The sequence below is a fragment of the Artemia sp. Qi Xiang Cuo genome, chromosome 15 (genome assembly GCF_049724085.1).
Source record: "Artemia sp. Qi Xiang Cuo chromosome 15, ASM4972408v1, whole genome shotgun sequence".
Taxonomy (NCBI): domain Eukaryota; kingdom Metazoa; phylum Arthropoda; class Branchiopoda; order Anostraca; family Artemiidae; genus Artemia; species Artemia sp. Qi Xiang Cuo.
The window spans coordinates 9,342,298-9,358,131 of record NC_142808.1 but is presented as its reverse complement, the minus strand read 5'-3'; the positions used below and the strand labels follow the sequence as shown (position 1 = coordinate 9,358,131).

At 34.5% G+C, this 15,834-nt stretch overlaps 1 protein-coding gene across 3 annotated transcripts in view; it reads left to right on the top strand.

The window, feature by feature from the left end:
- Nucleotides 1-15,834, top strand: part of Synj (synaptojanin) — a 142,211-nt gene that overhangs the window by 64,568 nt on the left and 61,809 nt on the right. For all 3 annotated transcript variants that reach the window (XM_089101835.1, XM_089101836.1, XM_089101834.1), the window contains 3 exons: nt 825-969; nt 6,134-6,307; nt 10,653-10,904. In XM_089101835.1, coding sequence (XP_088957961.1) covers nt 825-969; nt 6,134-6,307; nt 10,653-10,904 — 571 coding nt within the window. The remainder of the gene's footprint in view (nt 1-824; nt 970-6,133; nt 6,308-10,652; nt 10,905-15,834) is intronic.

Below are 15,834 nucleotides of genomic sequence, written 5' to 3'. Positions count from 1 at the left end.
GTTTTTTCCCCGTTTCTCAATTTTCCCCTCTTTTACTCATCCTTGTTCTGAACCTCATTTATTTCCTGGTAAGGAATTGTTTCTAAGTGAGGTTGGGTGCCTCAAATTTTTTTTTGTTTTTTTTTATTTTCCCCGTTTCTCAATTTTCCACTCACCCTTCTTCTCAACCCCATTTATTTCCTGTTAAGGAATTGTTTCTAAGTGAGGTTAGATGCCTAGTAATCGTATTCCAGATTGTTGATTACCTAAAATTTGTTTTTATTTTCCCCTGTTTCTCTAGTTTCCCTTCTTTTACTCACCCTTCTTCTCAACCTCAGTTATTTCTTGGTAAGGAATTTTTTCTAAGTGAGGTTGGATGCCTAGTAATCACATTCCAAATTGTTGATTACCTGAAATTTGTTTTTATTTACATACGTCTTGTACCTAAACAGGGCAATATATATAGCCTATACAAAGTTAGCAACACTTTTTTTCTACAATTTCGTGGGCTTCCCGGGGCTATAAATATGATTCGATAGGCGTGTATGTGCAATTGAAACTACGGAATTAATTTTTTTTTAGGCCCTGCTACTTCTATATGGAGATATGACAAGAAGCATAATTACTTAAAATGAGTAAAATCCCCTCATTTGCGCCTTATTATATGTTAGTGTTTATTAACTGCTAGCCCTGTGTTTGTTTTATAAAATTTTAATTTTGTAAGTAGGAGTGTCATTAAGTCGGAGTTTATTCTGGACTGCGGCAGCTTGTGTCAATAAAATGATTTAGATTTATTTTCATATTTTTTTTTATCTGATGAATAATCTTGTTTGGCTCTTTGACAGGTTCAATGTTCGTGGAGTGAATGACGACGGAAGCGTTGCAAATTTCGTTGAAACGGAGCAACTTATCTATGTTGACAATCAAATAACATCGTTTCTTCAAGTGCGCGGTTCTGTTCCTCTGTTTTGGGATCAACCTGGAGTTCAGGTATTTCCGTTATGGAGCGTTGACTAGAAATTGTCTTTATTTTTGTGTATTTCATTTTTTTTGTGAGCTCTGTGTTAAGAATTATGCGGCCGCTGGAACCAAATTTATATTTTATTAATACCTTTCCTGGTAATATCCTTTAGCAGCTAGCTATCTCCTCAGTTTGACAAAAGGACCTGAAATAAACTTATTTAGTATCAGCATTATTTCTTTTCGTCTTTAAATAGTTTGAAGTCTGAAGTTGAATAGTTTGAAGAATAGTTTTCATAAAAATTATTTTCGTGTTTTTGTTCTCAGCTCTTTTTAGCTATCCTGGACGGGGTGAATAATTCCTAGAAATTGATCAAGGTGGCTAATTTGATTCGCAAAATATGTCTCTGGGACCCCGGACTACTTTAATATTAGTTCTTCTGTAGACAGAATCAAGACCTTCTTTCCCTTGTGGTTGAGTAATTTCCTTGCAGTGCCTTGTAAGAAAAGATTATATTCACTTACAGGAGAATTTGTACGTTGTCCTGTCTCCTTTTGAGAAGAACTTGGAAAACTATTTTTTTTAGGAATTATCATAAGAACAACATTTAAAACAATAGAAAATTTTTCTAAGAGAGTGAAATTTGTTTAGACCTTAAATGAATATTTCAGCTCTATATCAAAGAACCGTTCCCAGCAAAACATTTATATAAATAAGTTAAGATTTACAATAAAATGCAATCTTTAAAAACTAAAATTAAAAATTGAAAAAATCCTTGGGGGGGTGGGGGGCAATGTGGCAAGGGCGAAAAGAATTAACCAACTTGACAAGTTAATTTTAAAAAAAAGTAAAAAAAAATCGAATCTGGGCTCCAGAAAAGTCTGGGGGGAGAGTCCCTCCCCCTGAATCCGCCCTCGGTCCTAGAATCATTACTTCAACGACGTTCAACCAGGACTGATTGATAAAACCACACGAAACGAGGTAATTCATTCAAGTAAAATACAAATACAGAACGTGTTTTAATTGCGATTCTTGTCTCTTTAGCAGCTAACCTAAACGGTCTTTTTGTAACAGGTTCACAGGTATTAGCTATTGGTTTTGTAATATAATTTATCAAATTGTTTCAAACAAATTTGAGTATGAAGCATTGAGTGGGTACTCCCCCAAATCTCGATTGAAAGATTAAAGAATCATCTTAGTAATATAAACACTTATATGACCTTACATTAACATAAAAATGTTAACATTAACACAGAATTAGAAAAGCTAGTGAAGTCTAATCATTTCATCCCAAGGAATGCCAGGGTAATTTCCATGCCTGAGAAATGTGTCGTCTAAAGAATGCACTTCGCGTTTGCATTTTCAAACTTTGAAAAGATGCTTATTGGGGCTTGCTTATTCTGGGTTCTTTTGGGACTAACCCTCGAAAATTCACTTAAATCCTTGGAATAATCCTTGGGAAAGTCCTCGGGACTTTCAGGACTAGTCCATGGTTCTTGGATCATTTTGAAGAATCAGTAAGCCTTCTATTTGAATGGCCAGGGTGACGAATATTAGGAAGTAAATAAGATAAGATTTTGTTTCTTCGGTAAGGTTGCAAACCAGAAAGTTGTAGTATAGCATTGGCTGAAATTAAAATTAAAAATATTATAATACTAAGACCAATAGCAGTTTAAGGTCCTCATTTGAATTAAAGAGCATAAATAGTCACGGGAGTATCCAGTATTTTTTGGAGGGGGGGGGGTACAATAAACTTTGAAAAACGCATTAAAACTTGATGCGTTCTACAAGACAGTATTACAGCCACAGTGAGTCTTTGGATCATATTCGTTGTTTTGTTCGGATGGGTGCAAGGATTTGATTTTTCAGTTCTAAAATGGTAAGCCCAGGCAGGCTGGTAAAATGGTCACAATCTGTAAAGATTGTCAAGGAAAAAACAGAACGGTGTATGTTCTATAATGATACAATGCTAGATATTAAAATAGTATCTGTAATAAATTGCTCTGATATACCTAACTCACTTGACTTATTGCTCCTGCTGGTGGTCCAGCGTAGAGGGAAGCCACTCGTTGCCTCCAGTCCTGACGGTCCTGAGCTAGCATGATAGCTTCGTCTGGGATGCCACCGATCAGTGACAGGAAGTGACCAAGGCTGTCTTTCCATCTAGACCGAGCCCTTCCACGCGAGCAATTCCAGGCGTGGGTCGAGGGATGGTTAAAACATTCGTGGTGGCTATCCTAAGCCCAGCAAGGTTCAAAAGATGTAAGGGGACATGCCAAGGTCGTAAGGAATTAAAACCAGTAGGATCCGAGGCTTGAGTGACATTTCTTTTCACTGCAACTATTTTCAGGAGGAAGGGTACACTCCCTTCTGTCCCTAGGCCTGGGTTTTGATTAACACCAGTGAAAACCTGGGCCCTGAAATACCCTGGAGTGGGCTCCACCAGCACCCATGAGGCAGGGACTGCCCTATTCGGAAAGATTAGTTAGGGGCAGTGGCTTAGCAAGGTCTTGTGGCACCCGGGGCGGAATTTCAACTTGTCAACCCCCCTCCCCCCAACAACAAACATTTAAACATAGTTGAGTCATATTTGTTTATGGTGGAAACATACAATTAAAAAGCCATTTGAGTGTTTAAATTAAGGAGTGAAAGAAAAAGTAAATTGGGTGCTGTATAACATTGGTATGTATATAGCAAAATACAACATTTTTATGCATATCAACATATATCAAACAACACCATTTTAATTCGTGGCTTACATTAAGTAAGGCTAAAATGGGCAGGGCTTTTATTATAAACGTTTTAAGGGGAAACACAAGAATAGCTCTAGCTTTTGTTTTTTACTATAGACCTATCCATGTTTTTTTGTGCTTTGACTTAAAACATCCAGGTGATTGAATGATATGTATATATTTTTGTATCTGAACGAATTTAACGAAATGTACTGTATTTAAAATTCATGTTTTCTGTCAGAACGTCTTCTTTCTAACTTTGTTTTCTGCAAACTTTGAAATAGCCTCACCAAAATCTATCTTTTTTGCTACACTGTTTTCAATAGATGGTATGGCTAAGCTCGACGGTTGAGCTTGGCTCATAGTAGATCTGAAAAAACTTTTAGTAAGCTGAGTTTAGAAAAAACTCCTCTCGATAGAAGCAACAGAGACACACAATATCAGGTAAAACCTTAATGCTAAAGTTAGATTAGGAATTGAGTCTGGAAGTTCATATTCAACTATAAACTGCAGTAATCTCAAAGAACTCAACTTCAGAGCCACTTCTTCAGGAACGTTTGCCGCATGTAAAAACCTCTTCAGACGTGGGCTTTCATTTAACATGTCCCCTGAAGATATTGCTTCGGAATTCTCAGCTAAACAGCCCAATAATTTTAGCACTTCAGTTTCTGAACTCTTTAGCTGGTTCCTGGTCTCCAAGATAGCAAACCGAAGTGATATTCCTTCCCTGCCTTGGCAACGCGTTTTGATTTCCTGTTGAAACGTGTCAATGCACTCTAACATGGATATTCGTAGTTCTTTTTCCAATTACCTTCTTCATTTTAGAATAATTTTTCAATCTAACTCTCTTGTATTTTCAGAATTTTGAAAATTGAACAGAATAGCAAAAGAAAACAAAATTTAAACTCACGGTTCAGCTGTCTAAAATAACTCTTTTTGCATCGATGCTCAGAACTACACTCAGCGTAAACGTTTTCAAATTAAATTCTTTACCACGTGTCACAAGAGAATCTTGGATGGCATGATATAGTCTTGCACAACTTGTGTTTTGACATCTTTTCCTTGAGCAAAAATTATTTTTATATATAAAAATGGTATTTTAAGACAAAATCTGTCAACAAATTTGAAAAATGCCAAGTAGCACTGTTAGTTTGCTACCCCACTTTTTGCACGGCGGGCCCTAATCAATCATAAGTCCTTTCAGACTAATTTTTGTCACCCCTCTAGGGCTGGCACCCGGGGCAGCCCCCCCCCCTGCACCCCCCTTCCTACGCTACTGGTTAGGGGTTAGACCCCGTATCCAGTGGCACGTGGTCAGCAAACACAGTTCGCATCCTTCCGGACGAACTGCATCACCGCCAAATAGTACTTTTTATAGGTCTATAATCCCTTTTAAGAAGGGTTCTAACAGGAAAGATTTTTAATTTATCCTGATGGATAAATGCACTACGAATCTTCTATCAAGAAAAGAACGAATTGCATCTTATTAATTTCTGAAGCACAATAACCAGTAACATATTTGATAAGTTTCAGTAAGCGCTTTTGCTATTACTACTGCTAACAACTTACAGCAGGGCCAAGTTGCCCGAAGTCAACACGGCTGTACAAAATCCCCCTCCACCAAATCTTTTCAGTGCCTCCCTCTTTAAACCTCCCCAAGAAGTTTCAAATTGACTTGATTCTTCCTTAAGACCTCCTTCCACCCCATTTGGGGACGGCCTGTCTTTCGTTTGGCCCTAGACGGTTGCCCAACAAGGACAATCTTGGGCAATCTGTCTTTCTTTAGTAGTAGAACGTGTTCTAGCCATATGAACCTTTCTGTCATTATAGCCCTAAAAAAGGGGATTGAACAAAATTTTTTGTACAGCTTACGGTTTTAAATGCGGTCTGATTCAATAATTGTGTTGCCTATTTGGACGCCCAAAAGTACACGAATCAAGTCCAATAAGCTTAATGGGGGGGGGGGGGAGGGACTGCGGCATCATAGGTTACTCAGTTGCTACTTCAAGTCCCTTTGCCTGATATTTTTCTCTTATCCGGCTTTCATCTGAGTATTAAATTTGTTGAAAAATTAAGCGTAGTAATTTGGTACGGCTGAAATGCAAAAGGCCATTTATAATGAGATTTTCATTATATCGAAGCTACCAGTAATTTGAGCCAATTAAATCTTTCATGGAATTTTTGATTGATTGAGAACTTCTAAAAGAAATTCTGATTGGCTAAGATTAGCGCTAGCTTATCACTGGTATTAGTAAAATCGCATTGTCAATGGGCATTAACCCAAAGAAAAACTAATGCTCTTAGATTTTTTTTATTAATTAATCGAATTCCCACTTTAAGATAATTTTTCATAGCAAGCTAATGTAAAATATTTTTATATTTTAATTTTTGATTTTTCCTTTTTGGATTTTAATTTTTGATTTTGATAATTTTATATTTGATCTTTCCTACTTTTTTTAAGGTTGGATCTCATAAAGTTAGAATGTCTCGTGGACCAGAGGCGTCTTTACCAGCATTTGATAGGCATATGAGAAGCATGAAGAAACGCTACGGTACTTTCGCAATAGTCAATCTTCTTGGTGCCAGTTTGGTCGGTGCTAAAGAGGGAGAAGCGAAACTTAGTACTCTTTTTCAGGTATTTCATCCAAAGTTTGTGTCCGGAGATTACAATAAGTGAGTCTTTCAAAAGGTGCAACATCATAGGCGATTTTAGGGGGGGGCACTTCCCCCGGACGCAGAAATTTTAGAAGTAAAAAATTTCAAATAAATAATCCAGGAGCGGATCCAGGATTTTTTTTTCGGGGGGGGGGTTTACTAATTTTTGACTTTTTCGGGGGGTTTTTACTAATTTTTGACTCAGTTTTCGACTAATTTTACTGATTTTTACCTAGGTTTTACTAATTTTTGACTTATTTTCGACTCGGTCAAAAAATACGGCCTTGAAATAATCTGACGGTTATAATCATTCTGTAATTATTAGATTTTATTTGTACTAAAATAAAGTAGAGGGCGCGCTTAATAAATGAAAACCCATTAGTAAATTATTAATTAATTAATTTAATAAAAATAAATAATTAAACAATAGTAAATAAATGATTTAAATCTTGAAAATGATTTTGTTAATAAATGAAAATATTGTTAAAATTTGGCCTAAAAGTTTGTGTGGGAGACAGGGGGAAGGGAAGTGCTAATCAAGACATAGCCCCGGGCATAAGAGAGACCAGAACCGCCACGGTGTAACATCGAACATTGAATAAAAAAAAGGGTAAAATAAAAAGTCATTTAGCTGTATATACCCCGAAACGTCATTTATATTTATATGACAGTTTGATTGAAAACTCCTACTACTGGCAACTCATTCCAGCACCATGCCGTCTGAGGCTAACACAGCTACGCACGCCCCTCCTCCATCATAATCCATTCAAAATCTCCCTCTTTACACCCTCCCAAGGTTAAGCATATCTGTGATTGGAAACTGTTAAGACATATCTTTTGTTGACTTAATAGTAATGAGCTGACATAGCAAGTGAGAAAGAAAAACACTATTTAATGGCAATTTTGAATTAAATAAAAAGATAAAGAATACGGCACTTTACAGTCCCTACCGGTGGCGCTGATTTCCATTTCTTCGCCCTTCAGCCATGAAGTGCAATGTTGGTTAGGGGCCAGCTGTGCTTTCATACATTCTTCCTGTTTATCTTCCCCAGATTTCTCCAAATAATCATTTAGAGCTGTATCGACTCTAGTTGAGCTTATGCAGTCACGCCACCCCCCGTTCACCCCCGTTCCAAACCAAATAACCAGCGAAACCTGGACTCAAACCCCTGTCCTCTCGGACAAAGGATCTCAAGTCTAGGTACTAACTACTCAGCGTTAAACTAAAAAAAAGGCCGGTAAAATAAGCCTAGTCTTTATGCACTGAGAATGCAAGGAGTGGTTTTGGAGTCAGAAAAGTAATTAAACGTATTTAAGTCTTAGTTTTGTTCTAATTGCGAAGTGGTCGGCTTAGAAAAAGCGTAACATTTGACATTCAAAATTGAAAAGAACCTCAGTTGAAAATATTTTGATATTTACGTGCATAGATAATTTTGGAGACCACAATGCCTTTCCATGACGATAAATAAAAGTTCAAATAGGAATAAGATTCTTTTAATCAACAGTGTTTTACAAGCAGTGATAGAAATTCCCAAAAATACTGGATATTTCGGTCACATATGCAGTGACCGTCATCAGTAGTAAAACTGATGACGGTCACTGCATATTTGACCGAAATATCTGGTATTTTTGTGAACTTCTATCACTTTTTGTGAAACACTGTCGATTAAAAGGATTTTATGTCTATTTGAACTTTTATTTATTTACGTGCATATTTATATACTTCGGTGATTTACAATAATAGTTCAGTTGGACTTATTTTTTTGTATGATATTAGTATAACATTATATGTATATGTATATATATGTATTATATGTATAATAATACGATATTAATATAGTCCGGTCCATTTTCTTTCACCTCGTTAAATATTTGCTTCGGTTGCCATCTGGCGTCGGAATTTTCCATTGATCAGGAAATTTCAAAACCGCTAACCCTGATCTTGCAATTTCTAAATTAATTGCCAAATATAACCAAAAATTCAATTCTTAACAAAATGATTGGTATCATGCTCTTATTCAATAGTGCTTAGTATTTTCACATGTCTGTGCATGACCATATTTTGTGCAATAATAGTTAAATTTGTTTCTAATTCATGCTTTATTTTATCATTAAATATCGTTGCTATGACAAGAGTTAGTTTCTTTAATGAGTATTAATCAGGTTCTTAAATCAGTCAATTAATCAGTAATCAGTTTCTTATTCATGCGTTTTAACTTCCTTTTTTTCCTTTTTTTCTTTTTCCTCTACTCCGTCTTATCATGTTATGTGAATAATCGGTGTTCAATAGATAAACTAAAGTAAATAAATAAGTGAATGGTTGGGGTTTTGAAGCCTAATTTCACAGTGCAGGGATATTATTTGAGTAGTTTTAGTGATTAGGGATATTTTTAAAAACTTCTTTACCTTATCTATTTCTATTACCCAGAAAGTCCTACTTTGTGGACCTTCGGCCTTCACAATTCGCCCTTGTTTTGTTTGGACTGGTGATCGTCCTTCAGGCCTCGCAATTGATTATCGCTCTGCTCGGGCAGTAGTCTGCATAATTTAAATCTAAATGATATTACGTATTACCAAAGGATGGAAAGTTCACATTGTGTTGTTTTAAACTATGTCATGTGTAGTTCAGGGATACCACCCGTTGAAAATAAACATCACTAGATTTGAGTGATTTTTTAGTTGATTTAGTGATTTTCTTCAACTATCTTGTGATTTATGTGCTGATTTATAGATTTTTTTTTAGGCAATATAAAAAATCACTAGACATATTGATGAATCACTAGGGGTGGCAACCCTAGTGTAGGTGCAATACTTTTGTCATACTTCTCTTTGCTTTTAAGTTAAATTTAGTGATAAAATTGGACCTATTCATTCAGCAGACGGTGGCAGGTTATATTCAAAACTACATTCTTTGGAGACTCATTAGCGGAGAGATCCCATTCTCACCCCCTCTCTCCTAGCTGTTTAATTGTAATGTTTATCCATCCATGTGCCCGTTTTATTTAATAATGATTTTACTCGACAAGTACAACTTTTACCAAAAATGAATATAATGTTAGTATTTGTACTTTTAACCGTCAAAAAAAAAAACGCCTGCCATTGAGCTTGAACCCGTGACGCTGAGATTAGAGTTTTATGCTCTACAAACTGAGCTAACCTATATTTCTTAAACTCCTAAAATCTTTGGACATTTTGTCAAAAATGGCAAAAGCAGAAGGTTTTACTGGGATGAAGTGGGGTGGTGAAAGAGCATTGGCCAATATTTGATCCTTTGTCAACTTGATGATGTAACATATTTGTAGTTGTAGTGGTACCTTTTCTTTTAAACATCAAGGAAGAACAATACAACCTTTCCATCGTTCAGCTGCTACACATCAACAAGAAATAAAAATCATTCGACGGAATTTGTTGTGAAGCAAAAATTTTCAATAAGAATAAATTCATCTGTGTACTTCATTCATCTATATACCTCAGTGATAACAAACCAGCACTGAAAGATGCTGATATGGGGGTGCCAAGATAGTAACAGTTAAAAATAATGGGTAGCGATTAGTAACGAATAGAGTAACGGTTAATGGTTAATTTTAACTGTTAAGAGTTTCGACTCATTCAAAAATGTAGCAAAAATTAATTTGCCCATTCACAAGAATCATTTAAAGATTCAGTTCTTTTTAAAGATACTACTTTATTTTGAAAATATTCACTTGAAGACAAATTAGTGCAGCAAATCTTGAGCATATGTAAACATACATAAATGCCCTTAGAAAGCTTGCATAGCCTTGTGACTTCTAGATTTGAGACCTCATAGGTATATAGATTTTTTACAGCATTAATTTACTTTTGTTTATATGTTTCAAAAAACTGTCAAATATTTTCTGCAAAACGCTCGTAAATATAACTTGAAGCAAATGTGAAAAGATGATAAAAGTACGATAAAGCGAGGGCGTTTTTAGTAAAATCCTACTCATTCTCAAGATTTGTCAGGTTTGATATCTGTCTTACAGACATTTTTTTTTCTTTTTCAACAAAAGTAATTACAAAAAACTCTATGAAATAAAATTATGGAATAAGCTTAAACCATTTGTCTGTATAATGTTTTCATTCAGCTGTAATTATTTCCAGAATTCTCCCAATCCCTATCTCAGAAATTTTGCTTATAAATATCCCTCGACAGCGAAAAGAAACTTGCTGTAACCGATATTTCTTTCTATAAATTAAGGATTCCTTAGGAAATCAATCGAAATAAGTTTTGGTGATATCTTGGTTTAGAATTTCCTTATGTTTCAAACACCGAGTTTTGTCGTATTAAATTGTTTTTTTTTTAGTCCCATCATCAAGCTTGTACCCATCATAGTCAAGTTCCCCATGTAATTTTTGACTATCACGAGCAGTGCCGTGGGGGAAACCTGAAAAATTTGCAAAAGCTACTAGATGAGTTAAAGAATTGCATAACGGATTATGGTTTCTTCCATTCCAAAGATGGCACTAGCATCTTGAGTCAGAACGGTGTTATTAGAACAAATTGTCTTGATTGTCTTGACAGAACAAATTGTATCCAGAATTTCTTTGGCTTAGAGGTTAGTAGGTTTTTTTTTTTTTTTTTTTTTAATCAAAAGAACAAGATAAACATCTCTTGTGAGTCTAATTCAAATCATCTATTTTAATTTTTTTTTATAAATCAAAATAACAAGATAAACATATCTTGTGAGTCTAATACAAATCATTTATGTTAGTTTATCAAACAGTTCGTGGTAACGAACTGTAAGTAAGGAGCGACCCGGCTCAATGGTAACCGAAACTCTAGAAAACGGTATTTTGATACAAATAGATGCACCAAAAGAATCAGATTTTAATGCTGATTTCAAATATATAAGTTTCATTAAGTTATAGTTTTATTCATCAAAAGTTACGCGCCTGAGAAAATTTGGCTTATTTTCGAAAAAAGGGGGAAAGACCCCCTTAAAGTTCTAGAACCTTAATGAAAATCACACCATCATATTCAGCGTATCAGAGAACCTTACTGTAGAGGTTTCAAGCTCGTATCTACAAAAATGTGGAATTTTGTATTTTTTTTGCCAGAAGAAAGATCACGGGTGCATGTTTATTTGTTTTTTTTTTTCCCCAGGGGTGATCGTATCGACCCAGTGGTCCTATAATATCGTGCGAGGGCTCATTGGAATGGAAATTAAAAGTTCTAGTGTCGTTTTTAAATGACCAAAAAAATGGAGGGCAACTAGGCCCCCTCCCACGCTCATTTTTTCCCAAAGTCACCCGATCAAAATTTTGAGATAGTCATTTTGTTCAGCATGTTCGAAAATATTATAAGTATGTCTTTTAGGATGACTTAATCCTCCGAAGTTCCCGGGGGAGGGCTGGAAGTTATGAACTTTACCCAATGTTAACATATAGTATTGGTTATTGGGAAGCATACAGAGGTTTTCAGGGGAAATTTTTCTTGGTAGTGGGGAGGGGGGGGGGGGTCGGGGGTTATGTGGGAGGATCTTTTCATGGGGGAAGGGACATTGCTATAAAGGGGACACCCGACTTTCCAGCATTATTTAAAAAAAGATCAGAAATTAAATATAAAAAACAAGTTTTTGAACTGCAACAGCAGTAACATCAAAACTTTAAACGAACAGAAAATATTACATATATGATTGGGTTCACCCCTTGTCAATACCTCGCTCTTTAAGTCAAATATTTTTTAGTACTTTCATAAGAGCTATTTATTCTAATTAACGGCCTTTGTGATTAAGCGGTCATTTTTAAAGAATTGGAACAAAATTCGAACTTTCGCTTAAAGAGCAAGGTATTGACTAGGGGGTGAACCCCCTAATATAAGAACCCCCTAAAAAATATATGAATATAGAAGTTCGTCACGTAAGTTAATTCGTAAGTTACGTATATTTATTACTAATAAAAACGTTCGTAAATAAAATTAAAAGTCTCGAGAAAGCCATTTAACCAAATAAAAGTAAATTAATATGAAAATTTTGTTTTAATTATTCATGAACGGTGAGCCAAGATCAAAACCTGCATTTATTCGAAAACGTTCAAAAATTAAATAAAAAAAAAACAAAGTTTTTTTTAACTGAAAGTAAGGAGCGACATTACAACTTAAAACGAAAAGAAATTATTCCGTATATGAAAGGGGCTGTCCCCTCCTCAACGCCTCGCTCTTTACGCTAAAGTTTGACTTTCTCACAACCCTATTTTTTTTAACACTAAAAAACTTTAGCGTTAAGAGTGGGGGTCCGAGGAGGGGACAGCCCTTTTCATATACGGAATAATTTCTGTTCGTCTTAAGTTTTAATGTCGCTCCTTACTTTCAGTTAAAAAAAAACTTGTTTTTTTTAGTTAATTAAGTACAAGGATCGCTGTTAATGTCGAGAAATTAAATAATGAATGCTCCCAATGAAAGAAATTTTGAAGTTATGAAATTAAATATTTTAGAATTATGGTCTTCAGTTCTATCAGAAATTACTTAAATAGTGGATTCGAGTATCCAAAACTCCACGCCGAAATGCTGATGCTGAAATATCAGGATTGGCATTTCGTGCTTAAATATCTGAATGCTGAAATGCTGAATACTAAATACTGAAATATCTGCTAATATGAACCACAAGAAGTTATCGTGTGATACTTTGACGCTTTTTCTATCTTTTCCATCGAAAAAAAAAGAAAAAAGGTAAATAGACCACAATAATTATTTTATTCAATAAAATATTGCAATTATTGAATGGTGTTCGAAAGTATTTATTGAAACCTTGTTTGAAAAAAAAAGAAGTACACTATTAAAAAATAAAATATGAAAAGATAAATATTCTAAGAATTTTCTATCCCCAAAGGAGAATTGTAGCCTTTTTAGCTCTGAAGCACAATAACCAAATAATTAATTGCAATAGGTTCCAACAACAAGGTTTGAACATCAAAATAAATTTCTTATAAAGAAAAAAAAATCAAAAAATCTTGGAAACTCATACAACCTTTGAAACTAACAAACATACTTTTAGCTCATATGAAAAGGTAAATATTCTAAGATTTTTGTATCCGCAAAGCGAAAAAAACAACATCAAAAAGCGTAATTATTGTGATCTGTTGAATGCGGTTTGAACATCAAAATAAATTTCTTATAAAGAAAAAAAAAATCAAAAAATCTTGCAAACTCATACAGCCTTTGAAACTAAACAAAAACACTTTTAGCTTATACGAATAGGTACAGATTCCAAGATTTTTGTTTCCGCAAAGGGACGAATTGTAGTCTTTTTAGCTCTGAAGCGCAATAACCAAATAATTAATTGCAATAGATTTCAGTAAGTACTTTTGAATGTAATTCAATAATTGCAGTAACTTATTCATTAAGCGTAATTATCTTGGTTTGTTGAATGAGGTTGGAACATGAAAATAAATTTCTCATAAAAAAAAATTCAAAAATTTTTGCAAACCCATATAAACTTTGAAACTAACCAAAAATACTGTTGGCTTATACGAACGGACAAATATTCCAAGAAGTTTCTTTTCGTAAAGGGACAAATTTTACGAAATTTCTTTTCGTAAAGGAACAAAAGGGACAAGGAACGAATATTTGTAAAGGGACAAGTTTCTATTTGTAAAGGGACAAATTTTACAAAGTTCTATTCGTAAAGGGACAATGGACAAATATTCGTAGAGACAAGTTTCTATTCGTAAAGGGACTGTTCCTAGTTAAATGCAGTAGGTTTCAATAAGTACTTGAAAAACGCAATTCAATAATTGCAATAACTTATCGAATAGTTGTAATTGCTTGCTTATACTGATAGACAAATAGGCCTATACCAAAAATTTTCTATCTGTGGAGGGACGACTTGCAGCTTACTGAGCTCTGAAGCCCAATAAGCAAATGATTAATTGAAGTAAGTTTCAATAAGTACTTTTGAACATAATTTAGTAATTTCCATTGGCTATTGAACGCTAAAAATTACACAAATTCAATTCCAGTAAGCTTAGGTAGATAGATATATTTTGATAGATATATTTATTCCGAGAAATTACTATCACAAGCCCTGAAGGGCCGAATTCGAATTTCAAAGTCCATGAAAAAACAAATAAACAAGAAAATCATAAGAAAAGCACAACAACTAAAAAATTAGCAACCAATGCAAAGAAAAAAAAATATCGGAATGTAATATCATTCCTTTGTCAGTTATATTAAGAACAAGAAGCTTATTGAACATGGGGCTAAACAAAGCTACAAATAACGCATTCATGGAAATTCTCTGTTAATTAGTCTTCTGTTAATTCTGTAAATTAGTGTTAGTTAGTGTTCAAGGTGCACAGACCTTGTTTCTGGATAGTTCTTTTTTTTAACTTGTATCGTTTGTTTTTGATGTTTTTTTCTTTTATTCCAAGTTTTTTCGCGGGTTCGGGCTCATTGACATCTTCCACCCTTAAAAACCAAGTTTTACCTCCATTGTTCATATTTTTAGTTGATTTTAGTTATTTTGGTAAATTTTTAGTTTATCTTTTTAGTTAATTAGTTTATCTTTTTAGTTAATTAGTTTATCTTTTTAGTTAATTAGATTTTAGTTAATTAGTTAATCACTCTCAATTGCCATCCAATTGGTTAGCTCTACCTTTGTTTGGGCTTGATCCGACCCAACCTAATCTGTACCTGGAAGTATTCCAACTCAAGGCCAAAGAAAATTGTCACCTAAAATAAAATCTATGGCGCTCGGAGAATCATCTAAATAAAACTGTTGAGTCGGAGTTGGGAGTTGGCTCGGAGAATCTCCTACTCAACTCCCAACCCCCCGTTTATAATTATTAAGCCATGTTTTTCAGCATAATCTTATAAAAAATTGACCCTAATTATTTTTTCGGTACTTGTATGATAAACGCCCTACCGCTCAAGATGTTCATTCGTTGATGCATTATAGAACTTTTTTTTTCGTTAGTTTTTTTCAGCTTAGCGTGAGACAAGACAAAGAGAAGTAACAAAATAGATGGAAAATATATAATTTGAGCTATATTTTTACGCATTAGGGGGGGGGGGGGTAAATTATTTGGACAGTGAAGTTAGAAAACAATTCTTACTACAAAATATGCAGAATAATTGTACCTAACACATTAGGCATGCAGACCGCTTTCTTACCCCCACTCCTCCTAATGTGCAAATATATAGCCCAAATTTGTTTCTAAAGTATTATATTTTTATCTTACTTTGGTATATTTTATTAGGATTGAGCGTCAGAGAAACATATAAGAAGAATATAAGGCATCATACAATGGGCGTATATCATACAAGTACCATTTTTTCTTCTTTTGAGGACTCAACCCTGGTTATTTAGGCCTTCACTAAATTCCTTGGCAATTTCTTCATTAACTTCATTATTTTGTCGGCTGAACTATTTTAGCCGTTGCCATCGGCTGAAATTGAATATCATCAGGGATCATTTAAAACGTCGCGTACCCGGGGAATACAAACTGACTGTCTATAATATTCTTCGTGTGAATTGAATTGCCCTTATT